Source organism: Empidonax traillii, unplaced genomic scaffold, assembly GCF_003031625.1.
Source record: "Empidonax traillii isolate 1590-97213 ecotype Southwest subspecies unplaced genomic scaffold, ASM303162v1 scaffold157:size2224338, whole genome shotgun sequence".
Classification (NCBI taxonomy): Eukaryota; Metazoa; Chordata; class Aves; order Passeriformes; family Tyrannidae; genus Empidonax; species Empidonax traillii.
In genome coordinates this window covers 1347401-1364501 of record NW_020955350.1, presented here as the reverse complement: position 1 = coordinate 1364501, position 17101 = coordinate 1347401, and the positions used below count along the sequence as shown (strand labels likewise).

Sequence of the window (17101 nt, the reverse complement as noted above, 5' to 3'; positions counted from 1 at the left end):
GGAAATGGTAGATGACTATTTTTCTTATGTGACCTCTCTGTGCTCCCTTCCTTTAAACATAGTGGCAATATGTGAGGCTTTCCAAGCCCGTCAGGGCCATGCATCATCTTTCCTCCATGAAATTACAAGCTGTGGTTAGGGCAAAGGTTGTGAGCTCTCCAAGAATGACACCGGGCCAAGAGTGTTGCTGGGCCAAATGTGTCTACGGAGTTGTAATCAGTTGTATCAAAACCACCTGGGTCTTCTGAACTGGAGCCTTTAATACTTTTTACCTTCATTTACACCTTTGCAGTGACCATGAGAATCCAGTGCTGGTCAATATTTACTTGGTTCACATATTAACTATTAGACTAGACAGGAAGTAGCAGAGAGCCAAGCCCGAGATAAGGTGCAAAATCCACATAGTCTGTCTTTGTTATTAGTTCCTACTTCAGAATCAAGAGCAAAACACCAGTCAAAAAGTAAACTGAAAAATTTAATTGTTTTATAAAATAAGATTATGAAATTCTATATAAAAATCCTGCTTCTTAAATATGATACATTCACTTCCTCACAGAATATTTAAATATTCAGGTCACTTTCACTATATTTTCACCGTATTTGAGTTAAAATCATTGGATAAATTAAAACATCCTTACCAAAAGATACCACAACTTATACAAATAAAACTAAGCAATAATACTTTTTTTAAATACAAAATATAAGGAAATTATTAACTCTCAGAGCATGCTACAAAATGTTTTACCAGAAAAATATATGGAATCATTTTTGTTTAACTAGAAAATATACAGCGTGCTTTTCATTTCTCTTCCTAAAATTCAGTCTCATACAGTTTCCATTTAATTTAATAAATATGTACAACAAAAAATGTTTATTCTTTGAAGAATATAAATAGCAAATACTGGAGTAGAGCCTGGTCCAGCATTCCTTTCTCATCTAGTGACTATAGTGGGATTTTTCAACACTGAATGTGCAAAAATGCAGAATCAGGCTCTTAGTGTTATCAAGGGGTTAATAGCTTTTACAAAAGTGATTTTTATTAAAGAAAAAAAATTCCAAAACCACTGCAGAAGACTTAGAACTATTCCAGTCAGGCATTTCTATAAATAGTAAAATGTACTGTGGTGAAACAATGTTCCAGTTTAATTACTGCTGGCAGTAATTAAGGAAAATAGTCAGTGGAGAATTAAAAATATCTTGAGTTAGACACATCTTACTTTCACAGATTTAAGTTGATTCCCTACCATTTCTAAAAAGAGTTTCTGGTATAATCTGTACATTGTAAATCTGTGAAGAAACTTAACCACCTTCTTCAGACTTTGGATGGTTCGTTTTGGAAAGTGGTATGTTTTCAAGTGCTTCAGTCCATACATTAAACCCTTAATGGTGTCTTGGTCACCATTCTTTATTCTCCACAGATTGAGAAGCTTCAGGACTTGCTCTGTGGGTTGACATAATTTTGTTGTTCGTTCAACATCTTCTTTTCCCACTTTCTTGCCTGGTAAACTTGCCATCAGCATGTTGAGATGTTCAAAGGTGAGGTTCGGGTGGCCAATGTGCTTTAAGACACTGTTTTCACAATGATCAATATCTGGAGAAAGCAAAAACAAAAGAGAGGTAAGTACAGCCCATTACAGCTTTACCATGGCCTGCAAAAAAACCTTCCAAAATTCCAGGGTGAATATTCCCTTCCAAATTTTTTTTTCTTTATTTCAAATAATCCTCTCAGGTTTGCTTTTTAGGCTCCAATTATGAAAAATATTTAAGAACTTAATTATCTTTGCAAATACAAACAACCTCCAAATTACAAACTTCATAGTAGGTGTTTATTGCTATAGAGTTGTGTTATCTGTCCTGTAAAATGTTATGTGTATATAATAGAACTCTTAATATTTGGTTCCAGTGAATGAAAATTTAGCTTAATCTCTTCAGAATGTCTAGGCAAGTTTTGCTAAAATAGTAATTTTGGCATTTACAGTGCTCCATACACTTAACGGTGTGATGGAAGTGTACATTCTAAATAGCAGATGGGAAAAAAACATTTCTGCAGCCTTTTTCAAATCTATTCTGAGTGGACAAATGTCATTTGAATGTGGTGGCTGCTAATGGTGGTTTATATGAGAAGAGTTGGCCTGACTGTTGTAAAACCCTTGGTATTAACACTGCAGCACTCTGTCAGCTTTGAAACCTGTCCTGGTAGATTCAGCATAAACAAAGCAGAGAATCATTATGACAAACAGGTACCAGGGAAAGCCTGCCTGTGTATTTCTCACTGCCATGTGCCCCCACCCTGTGAATAGATGTCCTAGTCCAAAATATCAACCTCCACTTTATAGAAAAATAGCTGTACTCTCATTTGCAGGCATCCAGCTCCCTCTAACCTCCACTGCCACTGCTCAGGTATAACAGTGGGAAACACTTGCCTCACTTGAACAAGATTTTTCATACGTTGTGCAGTCTCAAAAGGGGATGTTGGCCGTGGCACAACACACAGTCCCAAGGGGGCTACAAATCTGGGAAGAATTCAGTCCTCAGCTTATCAGTAGAAGCTGAATTCTCTTCCTGCTTCCCCCCAACTTCACTGCTCTTGCTGCATCAATAAATCTCAGTCAAGCCCTGCAGGCCCAGCTCTGAGCATAACACACCACCAGGAGGTATTTGATCCCAGGCAATTTTTAAAACACCATTTAAAAGGTTGCTTTTAACACACATGCTATCACAGTTAGATACCTTGAATAATCTTCTTGACCATATCCTGCTCTTTGTTCTGCTGCTTCCATAATTTCAAAAGCTGGAAGGTCTGCTCTTGAGGGCTGTGTCTTTGTTTAATCCTTTCGATATTTTCTGTGCTAACCTTTGTCCCAGGCAAACTGTCTGCCAGTATGTTCAGCCAGTTAGGTGTGAGATGGGTGGGAACAGCAAACCTGAACATTGCCTCCTCACACAGGGTTACATCTGAAATGAGAAATAGAAGAAGATGTCAATTGTTACCCTGCCTGTCTCAGGGTGAAAAAAAAAAAAAAAGCAAGCAGCAAGAATGATAAGAAAAAGTGTTTAAAAAGCAGGCTAAGAAGTGGTCTCCATAAAGAGACTGCTCTCTGCACTTGAATTCTATATGGCCTAAGCTACAATAATAAAAAGTCTACTATGGCCATCACCATAGCAGGCAAATGGCTAACAAGCTAAATATTTTTATCATAAATGCTGATAAATTAATTTAAATAATAATTAAAGGTATAATTTCAGAACACTCTTCCTTAGTACGATACATACCTATTCCACATTTTTGAGGTGTCATATCTGTATTTTCCTGACAGATGTTGTCACGAACCTCATTTCCCTTCAAAGTTATTTTAAAACCCAGGGCACTACAGTTTGTGTGCTTAAGACAGACTGCTTTGGATGATGTTTCATTTGAGAAAAATCCTTCTGGACATTTCTCACACACAGTGTCACTCTCAGGGGTACCTGCAGAAACAGGAAAACAATACGTCCAATTACATATAAGAAGAAAAACACAATTAGAACACAAAAATAAAGGAAAATATTCCTCTCTAAGTTGTGGTGAGTCTGTTTTCATATTTCTGATCTATTAAGGAATCACTTTGAAAACAAACAAACAAACAAACAAACCAAAACCCCAAACAAAAGATTCTTTAAGAGGATTATGTTCCTGCTGGTCTATTACAGTAAATATACTCATAAATACAGTTGTTATCAAGTTTAAAATCAGATATTACTGATTAAATCAGTAACTTAGTAAAGCAATGTCTTTAAAACCTCAATTACTTCAGTCTAGTCAGACATTACACAATGTCTGATCTTCATCTTTCAACTGTACAAACACTCTGTAAAGTAATTAAGTGGCATAAAAATCTGTTTTGAATTTTACTCTACAGTAACTGCCTAGAATCTTACTTGAATGGGTTACTTCAGTTCTGCCTAAACCACAACCAAATGAAATATCAACTAAAGACAACATTTTTTCATCTTCCCTCTGGGCTTGAATAAAACACTACTAAAAGCAAAGAAAGTATAATGTCCAGTATAACAAAACTATTTAATAGACATTCATGTTTTCCTTGGTGATTTATAAGGCATAGTTTTACTTCAGAAATAAATATATGATCCAACAACAGAACAACAATATATGGATCTAGCACACTGGCAAAGAGGAAGAAAATTAATACAAGAAATCTGAAACAACACAGTCTAGCCACCAGTGGCAGGAAAGTAACAGCATTAATAATTGTTGTATATTCACTCTTAATTCATCCTTATTCAGCCAACATTGAACAAGTGCCTGAAGTCTAGTATCTAATACTGTATTATTGAACATGAACTCAAGCACATGCTTAAAATTTATTTGAAATAATTGTAAACTATATTTGAATAAGAAAATATCTCCATCTAGTGTATTTTTTAAGTATTTACATGTGGATGTTTACTTTGATGATAGCTTTTAGTAACCTTTATTTACTTTGGGAAATCCTTTAGGAGAAAAAGAGTATGAATCTCAAGTTTTTCACAAGCTGCGAAATAAAGAATAGTGCTTGCATACACCTGACCTAGCACTTCATCAGACAAGTGAAAACAAAGGAGTTTATAGTTGCCAGAGACCCTGTACATCACCAACCCGTCTCCCAAATCCTCTGCTTTCTGCAGCCAGTACCCAGACTGCACCCACAGCGTCTGTCCTTGCGCTTCCTTGCCTAATGTGCGCTGCCTGCGGCTCTGGGCTGGACAAAACTCCAGCCAACACCTGCACCTGCGCAGGCAGCAATTAGCTGGCCTCAGACAGCTGAATTTTAGCAACTTTCCCTGCTATGGACAGGCTGCTATTGTGTTCTGCCAGCAAAAAAAGGGGAAGAAAGGAGTGTTCCTGCAAACCAGGTGTTGCTCTGCTCAGAGCTTCCTGCGTAACCCTTGCAGCATAAGAGAGGAATAAACCGGGTAATCCATCGGTGTTCTCAGGGTTGAGCATGAAGTCATCCTCCAGCTTTGCCAGCTTCTTCCTCGCTGTTTATCTGGCCATTCATGTTCAGGGCACAAACTGCCGCTGTCTGTCCGTCCTTCTGCCGCTCCCTCCAGTTCCCCTGGAATCCCCCATTCTTCCCAGGGAAACGTCAGCCGCTGCTGGGGAGACAGCGCTGCCTCATAGCAGCGCTGCTGCTCCGGTACACTGCTGCTATAAACCCTGCCACACACAGTGGCAGAGGGAACAAAACCTTAATCTGCACTCACAAAAGGGGACAACCAAAGTAAAGTGATCTCCCAGCGTAATCATGAGCAACGGCAGCGGGAAAACTGATTTCTAGTGCTTTAAGCTTTAAAAGAGGCACTGGACCACAATCTCCTTGTGTGGGAGTGGAAGCATATTTTCCTAGAGCTACATTTTATTTCACCTGAATTTGCATTGTTACAAAGTTCAAGGCTATCGTATGGCAGAAAGCAGTAACACAGTATGGTACATGCTTATTAATTTCTTAGGTTTTGCGTCACCTCAAAAACTGACTATTGGCACAGGAGGATGCCATTATTTTTACAATGTTTTCATTCCTTTTTTGAGGTCTGCCTAGTTCATTCTGATGGTCTTTTGGAAACCAACTTTCCAATAAATTACCTGATTAAACATTTTGTCTTCTTTCAAAGTTTGTTTCATTTTTAACTGAGGGAATTTGTCTGCCACAGTTTCACCATGCTCTCAGGGATGCAGCAAGTTGGTTGTTCAGACAATCTGTGTTTTGTTCATCTCCCAAACTGAGAACTTTGTTTCTAGCCTCTTTTGACTCACTACTGAGGTACAGTGGAACCTCATTAACCCAAGCCCCTGGGTATAATAGTTTAGGTTAATGAAGTTTTACAATAGGGAAATGCAGTAGCTTCCAGTGGCAATGCTTAACAGTGGCAAGGACATCATGGTAATGTTTCGTCAACCAATTACTCAGGGACTAGTGAGAAGCTGCAGCAGTGACATTTTCCTTACATCAAAGTTGCTCTCCAATGAGATGTTCAAAACCCAAAAGAGGACTCCCAGCTTGTCATTCAGCACAGCTCTAAAATGTACAGGCCAGTCCTAGTGTTTCTCATTCCATGTATGCAATTCCTAGGGAAATCATTCTGTAGTCTGGAGACTGGTTGCCCGCAGGTTTGTGTCTGAGATGCTTTGATTTTCTGCATTCCCTTCCTTCCTCACTGCTTTTTTCTGGGCAGTTATTGAGCTCTGGTACAATGACAGTTTACAATTCTTTTGGACTGTGTTAAATACTGGAGCTAAACTAGGCCATGGTATTTGCCAAACAATACATGATGTATTTTGTTTTGAGGGAAGAATATAGTATTGGTTTAACAATTTATGTTGTCTTAAATGAAGAATACCCTCCACCAAAAAGTGCCCCTTCACTCTGTATCCATATCAGACATACAGCCAGCCTGCTTGACAAAGAAATGCTTGTTTGTTTGATAATAGCAACAGTTTCCCTAGGAGTTCCACTTAGGATGTTGATAATTAATTATTAACACATATTGCAGTGATGCTAGACCTATATTAATATTGTTATAATTATACACTTGCTGTCAAACATGCAGTGCTCCTGGTGTTTGTCAAGATATACAGTTGCTTGAAACAGCAGATTTCAAAATGAAAAACATTATTATTTATTACACACACAAATACTACGTTCCAGATAATGTTCCTTTAAAAGAGGCAATCCATCATGTTTCTCATTAGAGTGCAATTTGCTACATTTGCTACTGCCATTAAGTTATATATTACAGCACGAGCAGGGTATTCCACTGAGAAACGTTCCTTTGGCTACAGTCCAAATGATGCAGACTAGAACAGGTTCAATTGGCTTTACAATTTACTGTCCTGTAATTTCATCTGCACGAGCCTCTTTCCTAACCTTGCAACTGCCGCCAGTCATCGACGTGCGGCAGAGCTCTAATTCAGCCCATGCGTATTGGCAGGTACATACCTGGCTGTGCCACACCGAACCCGGGAGGACACTCCGTGTGCTTCAGACAAAACTCGAGCTCCAGGTACCTGCCCGGGACGCACTCGCAGACGCGGTTCTGTGTGCTGGAGCACTCCTGCTTGACGTACTGCAGCTCCTTGCAGACGGTGCTGCAGTACTGGCACTCATCGTGGCTGTTCCACTCCTCGGTGTAGTGCTGGTCTGGGCACGGCGCACACCGCGTCGGGCTGGTGGCTGTGCAGTGCTGCTTCACGTAGCTCCCGGGAGGACACTGGTCACACAGCAGCTGGCGAGACGTCCCTGGGTCGTAATGGCGATACTTGGGAGGAGAGTCAACCTGGATGGTCCACTTCACAGAGATGTCCAAGAGCTAGCAATAGGAAAATAAAACATCACTTCCTTTAGTTCTGGGGACCACCGTGATCACAAAGAAACCTACAGTTTAATGAGTTTATGAGTCTAGTCATGGTACTATCTTCAAGCAAATGTTTGCGTTAGAATTTGTAAGATATTAGCCAGCTTCCAGACCCTTCCATATCTGTCTCAGAATGGGAAAATTTTAGGATCTTGTCTAGCAAAACATCCCAATCTTAATACTTCCTTGTTCTTCCAGAGATGTAGATACTATGCTTCTCCCATTTACACCCTTTTAATATCACTGGGCAATGACCTTTTCATGCCTGGTACCAGAGAATCTGGTGCAGAGCCAAGGTGGGGATTATGCCTGTTCCTAAGTGTCTAGTACTTCAGATGCAAAAGAAATTGTGTATGAGCATAAAAATCTGACTAGTGTATTGCACCATCAAATGGCTAGAACAATAGAGGTTACTTTTTGATGCTTTCTTTTTAATCCTGCACTGAAATACAGAAGTTCTGGAGATGAAATGTGGCAGCTATATCCAGGGTGAAGATACAGCTTCAGGCAGAGGTAAAGAATACCACAATTTATGAAAGGTACATTAAGGATTTAATTGCATGAACTGGAAGAGGCCAGGCTAATGTTTTAATTTCTTATGTAAAACCACAGGCTTACAGCTGTTATGAGGAGCTGGTTCAGTACTGGCATATGTCATGACAGCTACACTCCTGCTGCTTCCTACAACAGTCTGCTTTGTGGGTGTGATTTGGGACCTAGAGATCTGAGACAACATTACCCTGCTGCAGAGACAACCTCCATATCGCTTCATTTTTGCCTTATAACTGAAAATTTGGTTATATGATTCAACCAGTTTACCATTAAAAAAACTCTTGGGAACAGCTCATTGTTCTCACTGAGAACCCAGCTCTGTCCTTTGCTTCATGAATGGCTGCATGTGCCTTTTCTCTTCTAAAACTTGCACATTTTATAAAGATGAAGTATATTGGTTCTGAATTAAGATAGTTTTCAACATATCCAGTCAAATTATACATGCAACTGATTTGTCTTTGTTTCTATTTTAATCCCGGTCAACCAATTCAATTTCAAAAATGTATTTTCTCTTTTACAATGCAGATGTCCCCAAAATCTAAACGGAATTTTTTTTTTTTTTCCCAGGCTCTGTATTTCCTAGAGGTTTTTTGTCTAAGGGCCTCACTTCTGCCACGTCATGGCACTTCTGAAGTGATAGTTTTATTAGGTTGTAAAGGACAATTTAAACAATCATCTGCATTAGCAAAAGTAACAGTGATCACCAAGTGATGCCTAAATTAGGAACTCTTTCTGCTTAAGAAAATACTCTTAAATGTATTCTCCTATTACCTGTCTACGAATCCACTTTTTATACAGCTTTTTTATACAGCTATACCTAGACAGCCTGAGGAATGAAATGCAGATAGTGTGGATATTCCCTACAGCCTCTTGTAGTTACCCTTGACTAAGCCTGGTAATTTATACAGTCTATGTTTTCTACAGGTGGAGAGCCCATTTTTCTTGTGGCCTCAACACACAATCCTTTCAAGAAATTCCTTGATAGTCTTTGAAGTTTAATGTACAGCTCCATTTTCCTTACATGACTGAATCTGTTTCATGTGATCTGTTTAACAAAGAGGGTGCAGCACATTTTTTAATAGTGAATGGCTTCCCATTGATGAAAAAATGCCCCCACCCTTGGTAAATCTACATCTGTGACGCTAGCAATAAGGAAGTCCTGATAATCTCATTATTTTTTTATGTGAACAGTAACATTTTCTTCTATATTTCTGATTCAGTAACAGCTAATACAGCATACCAGAGTCCAAGACTTGCATGGACAGATGCATTCCCTTTACAGAATATACCAGACTGCGACAGACAGCACAGATGCTACAAAGACAAACATTAACCCCCATTTCATGTGTCTGTGGAAACCCAAGACAATACCCAACGCAGATGAAAATCTGACACTGTGAAAATTATTAGAGGCAGCGACCAGACATATGGGTAGCACATCCTCGTACAGGAACACTGGTTTTCCTACTCTGCAGCGCACAGCTCACAACAAATCTGAAACTGTCACTGCAGTAGAATCTTCTCTTCTGGGTTGGGCCTCTGCCCTTGGTGACACATTTTCATGTAACAAACAGGTAGGTGAATCATTTCATGGCTATTCAACTCTACTCTGCAACATGTAGGAGCAAGAACAATAGGATTTTCTCTATTTCTCTTACTCAACTATTTATGTTGGAAATCGTGTGTGAGGCAAGTGAGGAGTTTTGCTGCAGGGGATAACTCAACGTTAAAATTAATTAAAATTCAATAATCAGGGTATGAGAGCATGGGGAGTTTTAGGGAAAAATGGAGATGCTTCCTGAAGAACCTACAGCTATGTGAAATAAGCCAGGAAAAATTGAAAACAATTCAACATAATTTGAGGATGTAAAAAAATGAGCAAAATGAGACTTGAACAATACTTGTTTGAGGCCTGCAAAGTTTTGCCTTTGGAAGAACCAATAACTATGGACTAATAGTGCTAAACAGAATATTATTAATCCAAATGAGCATACCCAAACCCCAGAATAATAACATTAATAAATCGGCATCACTATAAGAACAATTAGTCCTTCCATTTCATTTTTTTCTTCGTGCTTTTAACAGAAAATCACATGAAGCCTGTCTTCCCTTTTATCCTAGAAACACACATTACGTAGCTGCAGTAATCCACTGACCAGTGGCTGAGCCATATGTATGCAGGATCCAACTAGTTTATTTACAATTACAATTACAACAAGAAGATTCTTCAGTCAAACTCAAGATATTTATGCAATCAATATCTCAATATTTTACTAGAGCATTTTATACATAATTTTCAGTATAGAGATAGATTAGCATTATTACTATTGTTTGACTACCATGATTCTTTCAGCACAGCGAGCTGTGCAACTCACTGCCATAGGACATTGTAAACAGCTGAGTTCAAGATGTTACTTGACGTAGTAATGGATGAAAATAATAAAGGGCTATTAAACATAAACATCACCTTTTGATCAAGAAATCTCAACCCTCAAATTGCATGAGTCTGAAGGAAAAATAGTGATATTTTTCCATTTTTCTCTTCCATCTCTTCTAAACATCAGATATCAACCCATAGACAGCATATGGCTTGGTTTAGGACATTTTATTCTGAATTGGTTTTTTTTAGCCAGTACAGCCATTAGTATGTTGCTAAGCACATTTCTAGACTCCAATCCCCAATACCACACTTCATAAGACTACTGTAGGTTGCTTAATAATGCTTAAGAGAAAAGATCTGCAAAATTGTCTTTTATGGAGGCTGAAAACGCCTATCATACCTGGGTATTCTAAATATTGATATGCAGCTTGCAAACTTGAAGTTGTCTTTGAACCTACATCAAGTGCCAAAGGCAATATATTTTTCAGATGTTTTGCAAAAATTCAGGAAAAACGCTTGAAAGTAATTAAAAATAATTTTTACTAGCTGTGCTGCAGCAATTTGGCACAAACAGAATGAAAAGACTCCTCTTGTCTTCCAGTTCACAGAGTAAGATAGAGGGGAATGTCACTAAATTGTCCTTTCTCCTGTGCTAGCACACACTGAGTTTGTGCTTACATTAGGAAGTTGGATCACCTGTTACAGCAGATTTCCAGAGCAAAACAGATGGTGCTGAGCACCTGACATTCTCATTACGCAGGATTCAGAGGGGATATTTTGGACTAACTTCAGTCTGCTCTCATGGATGAGCATGAATTAGTGACTCCAGTGCATCTGGTGCATCTCTGGAGTCTCTCTCTCGATTTGCTTTCATCAGTCCAGTTTACTTTTGTAAATCCACCTTATGCACTACATTGTTATGATATGCAAACTAAAATATAGTAAACAAGGTTGATAAGGATTGATCCTTTAAAAGTATGTTCCTGAAACAAATTAAAATGGTAATAAAATGCATTTTATGTTGTTCCTGACATTTCCTGTCCTAAACTGTGCTATAACCAACTTGGTAGCAGATTCTTAGCTACAAAAAACCTCTGATCGATCTGAATGCCCGTATCTAAAGGTGGTCTACACACAAAGCATCTGAATCTCTGCTGTAAGAAACAGCACTATTTGAGCATGTGAAAATGCCATGATTAAAACTTACAAGTTCAAAACACTGGTCTTCCCCAAAACTTCACAGAAAGCAAGATTTCTTCTATAATCATTCTGGCTCTGGCCTGTTTTGCTCTTACTGGAAAAGTTGGTATGTTCCAGTTTGAAAGAAGGAAGAAACTATAAGTCTATCTTCAGTTTACTGGAATCAGAAGTAGGGACAATGAACATGTTCACCCTTTAACCCTCAAGAAACCAAAGCTGGAGTACATCAGTACTTGGACAAATTCATGGATTCGTCATTCTGAAAATTGTGTAAAATTCTGTTCATCCTTGTTTAGGAAAGGTTAATTCATCTGGGAAGCAGTACAGAGAAAGTCTAGAAGGAAATTAAAAGCCTCATGTAGTAGAGGATCTTGACTTTTTCAGTAGTTTGGCAAGTCACAACTGCACCTATAGATTTGGTACAGATAGTGGACACACAGAGAGAGAACTTTCTCCATTAAAGGATAATACTGGCAAATGAAAAGCAGATTGTCTCATCATAGGAAGATTGGAAACAGCCTTTCACTGAGAAACAGGTGCAAGAAATCCAAGTAGTTTAAATATAGCTCTCAATGCATTTCTGAAAGTAAATGCAGCATTTGGTTTCCTGGAAGAGCAGGCAAATGGACTTGAAAGATCTAGGCAGTTTCTTTAAATTTTAAACCCTAAGCAAGTCCTTTTTATCCCAGTACTGGTGGAAGACAATAATGCTCAGTATCTTGTTCATCTCAACAAATTAACTGTTAGTTTGATTCAGAGTGCACTCAATTGCAAACTGTTCCTAGCAGTAGTGAAATGCAAGCTCCATTTAAAAAAAAAATCCCAAAGGTTGGGATTTTTTGTTCTATGAGTATGAAATGCTATCAGTAACAAAATAGTTACAGCAAAATCAAACCAAACTAAAGCCTAGTATCATTAACTACATCTAACAACTGATTGGGTTAAACAGTTCTAGTGTCATGGGCCCAGTTCTGAAAGGACTGAAAAACTCAATCTTCACCCATGTCCCTGGAGAAAATCCTGGGCACCTCTCAGGGTGGTGTGTCTATGTAAGGAATTGGAATGAATTGTAAATATTGAAATACAAGTCTAGTGCAAGTCAGTGTCACGCAAGTAAATACTAAGAACTTATTCAAAATGAGTTACCCAGGGTTAAAGAGCAATTCTTTCCCTGTGTCACTCAACACGTTAGGCCTGAAGCTATGATTTCTCCATACCATCTTTATGTCAGCATAAAAATGCTGACATAAAAGGCCTGTGCAGTCCATTTATTTGAGTCCTTGGAAGATTCTTTTGAGAGAGAAATAATGTGATTGTAAAATTTCACTTCAGATCTTGGGTATGAAAAAAGTACAAACCCTTTTCTTTCATCTTTAAATGTAAGGCCATGAGCTGCTTGCTTTCTCTGGTTGAATTAAAATGAAGTAGAAGATAAAGCACATGAAGTAAAAATCCTTCCAGCACCATTCCTTTAAATCACTGCTTTGTGATAGAAAGAAAAGTGGCTTTTCAGCATATGAAAATATTATTATATAGCTTGGCTTTGTGGTTTTGGGTTGTAGACCAAAGGAGAATGTTTAATTTGCTGAGGAAGATAAATCTGTTTCTGTTTTGCATTCTGCAAGTGTTCTGAAGCATATTTTCTTGTGTGATAAATAATCATTCAAGACATCTGTAAGATTGCTCCTGGTGTTTGCATTGGGTTCAAAGTAAAACCTCACAACTCTCCTACTTTGCCTTCTACACAAAGCCTTTGGACCAAGCTAAGGCAGGAGACCTTCCCATACCCTCAGCCCTTGGGCAAAATGCCTCACTGAAACCATGCACAGGCCCAGAGAAATCCCTCTGGCAAAATATAGCACTGAATGATGTTATCAAGGTCCTCCTCATTAATAGCTTGTATCTCTGAATCCAGTACATGACAATGCCGTGCTGGTCCACGTCCACCTATTGCAAATAACCATTGTAAAATACTTGACAACCTGGGAGAAATTGACTCTCATCCATATGGGAGAGACTCAGCTCTCATCCTCCTCACCTACCTGTTCTGGAGGCCCATGCAGTCACGGATTTAACCTCTTTGTGCTCTGCAGCACTGCTGACCTGTAGGTTGCTGTAGGCTCACTGAGAGCACTGCCCAGACAAAGCACCTTTTGGCAGAGCACAGGAGAGTGCCAGGTACACAATGGAAGCTAACACGAAATCATTCTCACTGGTTTGAGTTCAGCTTCTAAGGCTGTTCCACCATTCTGCCAACTGTTTAATACAATCCTTTGGACATAACAGGACCTACTTTTGTTTGGAAGGTGCTCTGTGAAGTGGAGGCCGCTCTTTTACATAAGGAATAAAAACTGGTGACTCTCCTCAGTGACCTGTATTAAAAACTAGGGCTGTGAACCACTGTCTTCCTTTCTCTGTCAGTAAAGCAGTATGTCAAAAATTCAAGTCTTGTAGAGACTTTTGCAGACCATTAGTTGTCATTCACAAAGAAATTTAGGGGTCTAAACTATTGTTTCATTTTCAGTGGTAGGAAAATGACATGCAGCTGAAAAGCAGTTTTACATCTTATCAAAACAGTTTTACATCTTATCAAAGAAGTGTTAAATTGAAAGTCTTCATTTGTATGAGCTACCATTGGCCTTGTAGAGGGAGAAAGCAGGAAAATCCAGCCAGATAATCTCCAAAAGATGTGTCTTATCCATAACTTATATTTTGGAACATTATTCACCACAGTGACAGCAAGATGGAGAGTTAACCCAAACTTGGGATGTTCCTACTGTGACTACAGTCTGCCTTACACTGACAGAATTCCTAACAACTGACCAGCTAGCTAGAGAAACAGTATGTTCACTACTTTGTGCAAACAGGTGTTTCTACAGAAGGAAAAAAATTAATTTTTCCATGAGATCTGAACAGTGGGTGTTGCTTAAATTATGACAATGTCTTTTAAAAATTCTTCTGGTAACCTTAGTGTTTTATTTTTAACCAACACACATGCAGACAGACAGAAAGAAAGTCAGACAGAAAGATAACTCCTACACTCGCGGGCTGCAAAGCCACTGCTGCCTACACACAGCAAACCCAACAGGCAGGCCAGAAAAAGCATGTCACATGCACCCAGAGATCCAAAATAGAGAAAGGTCAAGTGTAAGGGTCAAGATAGTTACGTGACAAGTAACGAGATTCAGCTCTGGAGAATTTCTTTCCATTCAGTCCAATTTCATAATGCTTATCTGTTTATGAGCAGCCTCAGAGTTCCAGCAAACAACACGAACATGAACACAACACCACAGCAGGTCCCCCTTCTGAAACCTTAGCAAAGAGGCCAAGGCTGAAAGTACATCTTGGCCAAAAAGTCTTCTTAGCTATGGTGTCCTCAAACTAGATTTAAGGTGCATAAGCCAAACATACACAACTTCAAACTGCTATTGTGCCTCCTACAAGGGTTCTTATTCAAGAGGTACTGAAAAGACTTTTCTGAGCTGTAGCATATCTGACAGTACTTAAAATTCACTGATTTTACTTAAACTTCACCAAAACTTTAAATAAATGGTTTTAAAATAATATTAACAAAATACAGTTGAATGATGAAGGTCTATTGTATGTATTCCTGCCACTGATGTATTTAAGCTCCAAGACTCATCTACCACAGGATTTTGCTGAACTCCCCCGAATGTATTACTTTATGGGAGAACATGAACAAGCACATACATTTAATCAAAATTCTGATGTGATTATTTTATTATATCCATAGATAAGAAGCTGATAATGAGCTGTTGCTGAAATTCCCATATTAAATTCCCATGCTTTAATGTTGACAAAGGAGGCACAACATCGAATGAGATGAAAAACTTGTCCTGCGTTTCAGTCTCCTGACCACAAGCCTGGCAAATTTTGCTTCCCTTGCACTATTAATTACTTTGGGTTTGTTTCTCAAAAAGCCCTTTCAGAAATTTGTACAGAGAGTAATAAACATGCATTAGTCATCAGATCCTGGAAATCTCCTTGCATTTATAAAAAGCTTTCAGAATAAATGGATCTCAGTTCTAATGCTCTGCCACAACATTAATGCCATTGTACTCACCAAAACAACACAGGAGCAAGTTACTGTGCTGGCAGGAGTAACAACCTCTCTGAATATTATTTTTTAATGATTTCTTTGAATGTTTTCTTATGCCAAAGATGAATAGCCTCCAAGTAGATGTTACACAGGATCTTCCTCTATGCAGGTTTTAATTAATCTGAACTCATATACAATTCCATATGACTAAATGGATTAAATAACATTTTGAAAGATTTACTACAGTGCTAACATCTCTAAGTTTGCATCCGGGAGCATCTCACTAAATCTCCAAGTAAACAAAAACTTATTAAAGCAGGAGGTTATACTAGATTTCATAACACAACTTTTTCTGTAATAGCTACTGACACAGTTACTAATTCATCACTTTCTTGCACTTGAAGCTGAATTTTCTAAGCCAAAATAAGCACCACACACTTATGCGCTTTTTTTTTTTTTTTTTTTCCCCCCTGGAGTTCACGGTGGTTTTACTCAGTAAAAGAGACAGCCCAGTATCTGAGATACCAACAGTGCCACTGCAGCAGAGATTAGAGGCAGGCAGTGATGGAGCTTGTGCATATCAGAAACAAACATCCCAGCCTACAGTTTCCAAATTAATTCATACACTGTTTTGCATCAGTCCAATATGATGAAGCCTTACAAAAAGAGAGAGGAAGACAGGAAAAAAGGCAAAAGAAAAGCAATCCATGCCACTACCTTGAGAATGGGATGAGAACCCCTGCTGTCTCCCTGGAGCTGGACCCGTCCATCACACTCCAAACTCATCAGGAAAGTTCGGAGTGATAAAGCGAAAAGGGTTTACCAAGAAAACTGAGAGAAAGCAAAATAACCCCCAAACAAACAAACAAACAAAACCTGCAAAAAACCAAAGCCAAACCAAAAACCCCCGAAGAAAAGCCGTGTGTCTGTACAGCCCGATGTCTGAAGCTGTAATGCATCCTAGAGCCTATCTACCCCTCCGAAGGGACTTACCACAAGCGTGCAGCACAGGAACTTGTTCATTGTGGTCGGTGGAAGAAACCTCAGTGCGCTGGGAATCAGGCAGAGAGTCCGCGCCAGGCTCCAGCAGCTGCTTACATTCCCAACATTAAAGACACGATATATATATAGTCCCGGTGTAACAGGAAGCTTGGGCTCAGCTTTGATCACACATTCCCTGCCATGACCAAACTTTTCTCTCGCGCACTCCCCCTCACCACCCCCCCCCTTTTTTCTTTTTTCTTTTTTTTTTTTTTTTTAAGGAACCTGTAAAACTTGGTGACTTAATGGAACCCTTTGAGCGCCGTAACCACAGACTGGAAAATGCAGGAGGGAGTGTCGGGGGCTGGCCAGGGGAGGGTTTAATTGGGCTCTGTCTGGCTGTCTGGCTGTGCCCGGCTCTCCCCTCAGCAGCGGGGCCGGACGAGGGACCCTCGCCCCGGGGGCACGGCGGTCCCTCGGCTCGGCTCCCCTGGGGCTCCAGCGGCGGGGCTGGCTGGGAGCAAAGGCCAGGGCGG

The 17101-nt window shown here is 39.3% G+C and overlaps 1 protein-coding gene across 1 annotated transcript; it reads right to left on the bottom strand.

Annotated features, from left to right (window-relative positions):
* Window positions 1-270: 270 nt before the first annotated feature.
* On the bottom strand, window positions 271-16781 carry TNFRSF11B (TNF receptor superfamily member 11b). Its single transcript, XM_027884921.1, has 5 exons — window positions 16578-16781; window positions 6978-7347; window positions 3274-3468; window positions 2731-2955; window positions 271-1591 (listed from the first exon to the last, which is right to left on the bottom strand). The coding sequence occupies exons 1-5, from the start codon at window positions 16605-16607 to the stop codon at window positions 1203-1205; spliced, it is 1209 nt and encodes a 402-aa protein (XP_027740722.1). The 5' UTR covers window positions 16608-16781; the 3' UTR covers window positions 271-1202.
* Window positions 16782-17101: the final 320 nt, after the last annotated feature.

Coding starts and splice junctions, on each gene's coding strand:
- TNFRSF11B (XM_027884921.1), bottom strand. CDS start 16,607: ATGAACAAGTTCCTGTGCTGCACGCTTGTG. Junction 2,956..3,273: donor ACCTCAAAAATGTGGAATAG/GTATGTATCGTA, acceptor TTCTCATTTCAG/ATGTAACCCTGTGTGAGGAG. Junction 1,592..2,730: donor GGTCAAGAAGATTATTCAAG/GTATCTAACTGT, acceptor TGCTTTCTCCAG/ATATTGATCATTGTGAAAAC.